General features: G+C 43.3%; 1 protein-coding gene across 1 annotated transcript; it reads right to left on the bottom strand.

Annotated features, from left to right (window-relative positions):
* Positions 1–1083: 1083 nt before the first annotated feature.
* nrn1b (neuritin 1b) lies at positions 1084–6856 on the bottom strand. Its single transcript, XM_018741691.1, has 3 exons — positions 6526–6856; positions 2915–3059; positions 1084–1375 (listed from the first exon to the last, which is right to left on the bottom strand). Exons 1-3 carry the CDS (start codon positions 6578–6580, stop codon positions 1147–1149), a joined length of 429 nt encoding a protein of 142 aa, XP_018597207.1. The 5' UTR covers positions 6581–6856; the 3' UTR covers positions 1084–1146.
* Positions 6857–8161: the final 1305 nt, after the last annotated feature.

The raw sequence follows: 8161 nt of genomic DNA, 5'->3' as shown, positions 1-8161 counted from the left end.
TCGGGGATATTCCAGGGATAAATATGCGACATTTCTGAAACAAACGAACGAAACAAAATTACATGTATTTCGAGGCAGTGACACGTGACCTATGCCTTGGCAACACCAAATAAAGCTAGCAAGTTTCACTCCATTCCACGAATTAATTTTTGCAGCCCGCATGTGGTCGAGGAACATTATCTTTCAGAAATTCTTTTTCTTCATGTATGGAATGTCAGAATCAGAAATAACTGTGGATCGGAGCAGCAACAGTCATGTCCTTACATACATACATATCTTATATACGTATCATGTACTTGTATCATATATATATATATATATATATATGGTCTCTTTATGTTCCATCATGTGCCCTTTTTCTCTGTTTCCTTAGTCCTCTGTCCTCTTACCCACGTGTGTTTCTTTGTATTTCCTCATTTTGCAGTTCATTTCTTGGTGGCTCTTTGATGGAAACAGCAGTGAAATCCTGGACGTCTGACTCCTGGCTCCATTTTTTTTATATACTTGGCTTGACATGATGCATTTGGCAAATGAAAACAGATACATACATTGATCACTGAACTGTGTTGTGTAGAAGCAGACCTGGGGCTGATTGCACTTCTGAATTTATTATTATTATCATTATTATTTTTCTTATTATTTCTTTGTTTGTCACTGACAGTGGATTTATATCCCCCTGTGCGTTAAGTGTAACCATATGATAAAACAGGGTCATCAGATTGTGCTTTTGACTGATGGCATGTTCTACACAATATATGTCAGAGATTCTTCTACAATTCATATTGCTGAGTTATTTGTCCTGTAAATTCAACTTGGTGCCGTGACCATGGGCTGTATTCGAGTGAGACGCCCTTGCTGGGGTAATTCCAATTTGAACGTTGCTGCAGATGATGTGTGCTGTACCTGACCCCCTCCCCCAGGCCAAAGGTCCTGGAGATCTCCCCGATACCAGTATCTCACTCGAGATCAAGGTGTCTTCTCGTCTGAATGAAGCCGGTTTTCTTTAATATATAAATCCAGTTAGGTGTACAGCTGGGTGAATTGGATCTCTAGATATTTTCTTCTTATTTTTTTTGTTGTTGTTGGTATAGTCTTTTCTTCCTCTTTCTTGTTCTCCTTTTCCCCACCTCTTCTTTTTTCCTTTTCCTAAAAAGCCAGCCATGTCACCAGCGTGAGGAGTGCCGTTAGAAGTAGGGTGTCACCGGGATGCCCCCCCGGCCTGGAGGCCCCATTTCCTCCTCCGCACAGTTCGAACAGACTGCCACGAAACTCCAGGTTCCTCGACTCTTTTTTCAGTTTTTCCCACAGCTCCGTCGCCCCTTCCTGGCAGTCCGCGAGGGCGGTGGTGGCACAGGAGTGGAAGTCATCCCAGTACCTGTAAGGCAAACAGTAAGTGTGTTGTCCTGGGATTATAATAAGAATTATATTTTTTATACATACATAATTTTCGTATGGAGGAGTGACCCATTGTAAGTAGTGTATATAGCAGTGTAAATCGCCTTGGTGAATAAGGTGTGTGGGCTGATAACACTACATAGTATCCATTTTAAGTCGCTTTGGAGAAAAGCGTCTGCTAGTGAATAAATGAAAATGTAAAAAAAGTAAATTTTTTTTAAATATATTATAACAACAACAGCAATAATAATAGATATATTAAAAATAATGATGATGATATATTATTATTTTGGTTTTTATAAATCAAGGTCATTTTTTCACTTTAAGTCATCTTTATTTATATTATTCGGTCGCATTCTGTTGTGCCCTATCGCTATTGCATTAATATGTATAACACCTTACATTTCAAATTCCAAATCCATGTTCAAAAATTTGCTCCGTTTCGATTCAAAGAGACTCCGTTCCTCGTGCCGTTCTGAAGTTTCCGTTAGTGTTTAACGGGGTAAAAAGGCAGGTGCGGAAGAAGCCCGATTCTTTTTTACTGGTGTTCGCGTGCGTCCGAAAAAAAGCAGGTATGACGAGCGCTTTTACATGAAAATGATGTCATAAATAACAAGAATGTGTTTGCAGCTCAAAGGCACGACAAAGCTTTCCCTCAGAGCCGTCCTCTGCCGGGGGTGGGGGGTGTTTATATATTCCTCATAAATAATGAAGGCTCGAGACGCCGGGGGTAGGGGGGGCACCGGGTTCGCCCTCAATGCGGTATTCCTGCTCCAATCTTTCATCCCCGGGGGAAATCAATCCCCCCCACCTCCCTCGCGCACCCGCCCCCTCCACCCAGCCATTCATCTCTGCGCAGCGGTACAGAAACGAGACGCACCTGACCACCCCGGCGGTCTCGGTAGGCGCATGCGCACAACGACCTGCATAATCGCGCCCGTATCATTTTCGTCATTTTAAGGGAAAATACAGATATTTATAATAGTGGCTCCGGCTCATCACATCATGCCACCCGAATGCACGCTGCAGTTTACTTGCGGCGATTACCAAACGTAGGGGGTTTAAAAGTCTGTATTTAATTTTCAAAGTTTATTCTTCATGAAAAGAAAATCGTGCGTCTCATGGGAGGAAGCGCGTGGCTGTTGAAAATACTGAATATGTACTTCGCGGGTAGCAGTGACTCCGATCACGAGAGTGTGTCCGTGTAATCCAATAAACTTTATTGACGGTGCCCCCCCCCCCCCTCCCCCACCCTCGCTTGTAAAACTGCTCTATCCCGTCGCAATTAATGGGCGGGATGTGAACGCGAGTCTTGCATTAACACCCGCCGCACCCGCTGGTGGTTCCCGTGCCATCTGTCATTCCGCGCCCCCCACCCCTCCTCACTCAGTCTGCGTTAACTGGGTCGCGCGGGGTGCGAGAGCCGCGCGGGCCCACACCCGCTCCCCCCCCCCCCACCCCAACCCCGACCCTTTCTCCTCGTAGGGAGCGAATAGTGCGGGGTAAAATCTCCACTTACGAACAGATGGTCTGTAGGTTTTCTCGCTCGTCCAGCTCCTGGGGGTAATTCACCATGTTTTCGCCCAGTCTGAGCAGGCAGTCCGAGAAGCCTTTGAACACAGTGTCACATTTCCCTGCAGCGCCCACCTCTCGAAGCAGATACACTGCAATTGAAAAGAGAAAGGCTCATAAATGTATTATTTTATTGCCACCCTTGTTTCAGATGACTTGCGTAACCATTTTTAAATCAAGTCTGTTCACATATTATCACAACTGTGCATTTTGTAGGAGCTACTACACTTATTTCCTACAGCTCTACACTGTTAATATAATATACATATATTGTATTATATTACATACATATAATATAATATAATATACATTTTAAATGTTATTTAAATCTTACTTTTTAAATATTTTAATAGTTATGTTCAATCTTTAAAAGCGAGGTGAGGGGCATTTTGGATTACTAATAGAGATATTAATACGTTAACTGTTCTCTATGTGTTTTATTTTCCTGGCAGCAGTAATGATGTGTTGCGGCCAGCAGGAGCCCTGGGCTCGAGGTGAATATGGAGAGATGAGGTAATTCGTCTGGAGTGTGGATGGGAGGTGTGTTTCTTTGTGTTACTGTGCATCGAGATGGGTGGGACTTCATTTACAGTAGAAAATAGAGTGTGCGCGCGCGCTTGTGTGTGTCGTGCTAGTGTTCTAGAAATAGACGCGGCTGTTCTCGATTTTTTTTCAGTGGGGGGGGGGGGGGGGGGGCGATGCTCATAGACTAATAAAGGTCCGGGACAATTAACGGGACTAAAGAGCTGTGTCTTAAATCAGCCTTTTTGCGCAAGACACAACCACGGGGGGGGGGTTGGGGGGGGCACGTGCTTTCCCTCGTAGGGGGCGCGCGGTTCGTTGAGCGCGAGATTCCGTCGATTGATCGGATTGTAACAATCGGACAAGTCCTTCGCACGAGCGACTGCGCTCGAAAAGCGGAACGGTGTGTGTGCGTGTGTGCGTGTGTGTGTGTGTGTGTGTGTGTGTGTGTTTATCCTCATCAGTCCTGTTTAGTGGACATGAGAGACAAAAAACAAGACTTCCGATTTCCTTCTGATTAGAAGGAAAAATACTTCTAAATCTTGCATATAGTATTAGCATATTTTAATACATGCAGTAATAATAAAGGAAAAGGATACAGTACATTGTTCAACAAGCCAGAAATAGAAAAAGAAGAAGAAAGAAAGAAATAGAAAAAGAACAAGAAAAAAATATAACAATCGTCAGTTTAGGATTTGTTTCATTTTGAGTTTGCCGAGTATTATTATTGTTATTATTATTATTATAATAAATTGCAATTATTTTAATGTACATAAGATTAGAAATATAGGCTGCCGTGTAAAAGTGATGTCATGATGCTACGAAACCTGTTCCATCTATTCACGTGTATCCTGTACAAGTGAATCTGAACTGGATCCATAATCTTCAGTGCTAAAAATATATTATTTTTTCAACCCCTCGAATTACATAATTCAACGTGGCCGCGTTTGAGTAAAATGGCTCGCTGAAGATTGCGCATGATTACTCATATGACAAAAAAAGTATGATTTATGTCTTATAACAACTCATCGGAATCGTACGCAGGAAAAATAAATAGTTGTATTAATCGAAGCGAGGAATTAATAACGAAAAAGCTCAAATTATTAAAAACACCTCAAATTACTGCAAAAAAATCGTTGTAAAAATGTACTGTGAATGTACTGGACCGCACTGAACAATATTTTCAATATCATCCGAGAGTATATTTGAGCAGAAATAAACTGTAGTTAAAGACCATTAAAACGAGGAGTGCTGGCGCGCGGAATATTCATCCAGATGAGGTATCTCTGCATTAATCCGCTTTCCCTCCGTGGTAAACCGAGGTAAAATAGGAGGGTGCAGCTTGGAGCTCGACGTGGGACAAAACAGCGCAGTAAATGAAAGTGAAACACCGGCTTCACCCTTCAGGTCCCTCTGAATCACGGAGTGACACAGAGAGCTGCGCTCATTACATCTCCATCATCTCGCATGCAAAACATATCTCATGATCATAGAGCATAAATCAAGACATTAATAACACAAGTGGTTGCCGATGTGACAGATAATATTTTGTGACGTGTTGTGGAGACATAATTCCAATAAACACGCTGCTGTGTGATAATCGACTGCTTTTGGTGTCATTAATATCCTCGAAACTGATTTTATTCAGCGGTGCGATATTCCGAAAGCTGCCGTCGTATAATGGGGGAAAAAAAATTGAAGAGATCATGCGCTCGCGCCGCGGGAACAATGTGAGGAAGAATGAAAAAAAACTGAGAAATAAGGAGAAATTATAAAGACTCCGGTGTGTGGAGAATAAACACACGAACGGCTTCCCGCGTCCGCTGATGCCCCATGGCATTTGAACGGAATTCGTGCCTATGATGAAATTATTAAGAGAAAATTATTAATGCGTGTAGCCGGGGAGATACATTTTAGCGAATTCGACTGAAATGTAAATATAAAGAAGAATAAATGCGGCAGCAAAACCGGAAACGCAGTTGCCCCAGATATGAACACACACACACACACACACACTTCACATAGATAGACCATGATTCCATAGTACGGATATATGCACGATGCATTTATATATATGTAGTTATAAGATGCACTTCGGAAGTTATTATTATTATTCTACTGCATATCAGAGTGCGGAGTGTGTGCGCTGCTGCGTTTTGCCCCCGAGCTCTTCAGCAGAGGACAGGTGACCTACCAGCTCTGTGCCTTTTTTTTTTTTTTTTACGGACCGTGTCACCGCAGGTTGACGCAGATTTCGCGAGAAAATACAAGATTCCGCCGCAGCTCGCGCCGACTTCGCGCCCGCGCATTGTTAATGTGATCCGCGCGCGCCGGTGTCGGCCGTGGCGGGGGCGCGAGCGCGGGGCGCGCGTGCGGCGGCGCGCGAGCACCATCTCCTCTCCCTGCCCTGCCTCCCATCCCCGCCAGCTGTAATGTTATGCAATGTGGTTAAGGGACGGCCGTGTTGTGGGGGTACGGAGGCACGGAGGTGTACTCTGCGTTGTCCCGCCGCGCTTGTTGGATAAAAAAAAATTAAAAATTAAAAACAAAACAAAACAAAAACAACAAAAAACGCCCGTTTTTAAAACTCGAAGGGGGAAACTGAAAACGGCGATGCTATATAAGACAAAAATGGAAAACGTCCTTCCACGCATCGGGCACAATTTCATTTGACCAACAAGAAGACGCTCCACTTTGACGCATTAAGTGTTACTGCGAAAGACGCAGACGACACAGTGCAGAATTAATTCCCGAATCTGCAGCAAAATACAGCTTTTTTTCTTTTAACAGCCGGCAATTCTCCTGAAATAATTCGATTGAGCAACAACGCATGATTTCAGCGTTTCATTTTGGCTGTTAGTGTTTCGCGTTGCCATCCCTCGTTTTAACGCACCCGCAATTGTCAGCGAACGGGGACAAAAAAAAAAAATTATTTTTTAATTATTGAAAAAAAAGAAAAAAAAAAAAAAAAACTTGAGCGCGCAAGTGCTGCTTCGAGAAAGCGGAGTGAAAGACGAGCGCGAAGCCCGGACTCACCCAAGTGCACAGCAAGAAACAGCGCGGTAGATGTGCCGGTCAGAGTTAATCCCATCCTACGTTCAGTAAAACCATCGGAGTTTGCGCATCTTAAATGAGTGGAGAGGAAAAGTGCAGCAAATGTTGCGCATCGCGCATCGCCGCGGCGTCCGGCGACAGCGACAGCGACAGCGGCCGTGTCCTCGCGTCTTCCGCGTCTCCCGCGTCTCCCGGAGCCCGTCGGCGCGCACGGGGAGCCTGAGGATGAGCGCAGGAGCGGCGCAGCCCATTAAGTGAGGACGCTCTGGCTTTTTTGTGCCTCACGCCCACATTGCTCGGGTGACGTAGAAGTGACTGTGACAGACCCCCTTTTTCTTCATTTTTCTCATTTGCTGGATAAGACAAGCCCTTCTGCGTTTTTTCTTTTTTTTTTCCTCCCCATTTTATTTTATTTATTTTATTTTTTTTTTTTTATAATACAACCATTTAAGGGGACTGCGGTGATATGCACATCTGGGTCATGAACGTGCCGGTGAGCTGCGACGAACCATCCGAAAAAGGTGGACGTGTTCAGCCCTGTTCGGAAGGACAGAATATATGTGCAGCATATTATTTTTGTGTCCTCATATGGACACGCTGGCCGCTTGCAAAAGTGTGTGGACAGTAAATGTGTCTTTTCCCGCAGAACATGAATGACACAATAATTTGCCCAAGTCTACGAAACGTGAATGTTAGTTAGCCTTCCTATAAATTATAATAATGTTATAATGATTTGAATCAGTCCTTTTTACTCTAATTATATCTATATTACCACAAAACAAAACGAAACACAAAAATACTGAGTAAAATCAATGTGTCCGAATTCCACTGACGTCATCGCTGGAAACAAACTTTGATAATACAGCATATGTGTGTGTGTGTGTGTTTTAAACTGAGGGGATTTGGTGTAATATATGTGTGTGTTTTAAGATTATATCTGAAAGGGATTTGGTATAATATGTGTGTGTGTGTGTGTTTGTGTGTACTTTTTGCTTGTATAGGTCATTTATCTCTATTCCATAATGTTTGGGGAACAAAGGTGTATTAATTTAATATCGCTATTTCTCTTACGTTAAAAGTTTTTTTTTTTTCCCCCCAGGCGATGACGTCACTACAATTCAGACAGCAGCTCTAATTACACCATACTGAGAATTTTCACACACATTTACACACACGTGTGAAAAAGAGGGTTGACATCAGTGAATTTTACCCGGCTTTACAGTACAAGGACTTTTGTCCTTAGGACACCTGCGATCGGCTCTGTCCAACGGAGGATACAGAAAATATGTTTGAACAGATTTGCAACACACACACACACACACATTTTCTGAACCGCTTGTCCCATACGGGGTCGCGGGGGATTTGCAACACATCAAATGCAAATCAAAATCGGAGATATTTAATATACACGGCAGAGCGTATGCGACAGCAACAGTTTACCGTCAATTCAAAGGACTGGAGCACTATTCAGGAATGCACTCTAGCACCATCATTCATTCATTCATTCATTCATTCACAAGATGCCATAGCATGTTCATTATCTGCGTTAATTGATTTCTGAATTCTGGTTATTGCATCCAGCTAAACATGGCACGTGCTGCGGACTCATATTTCTGTT

Source organism: Scleropages formosus, chromosome 7 (genome assembly GCF_900964775.1).
Source record: "Scleropages formosus chromosome 7, fSclFor1.1, whole genome shotgun sequence".
Lineage (NCBI taxonomy): Eukaryota > Metazoa > Chordata > Actinopteri > Osteoglossiformes > Osteoglossidae > Scleropages > Scleropages formosus.
The sequence above is the reverse complement of the archived record's forward strand: the minus strand, read 5'-3'. Positions and strand labels throughout refer to the sequence as shown.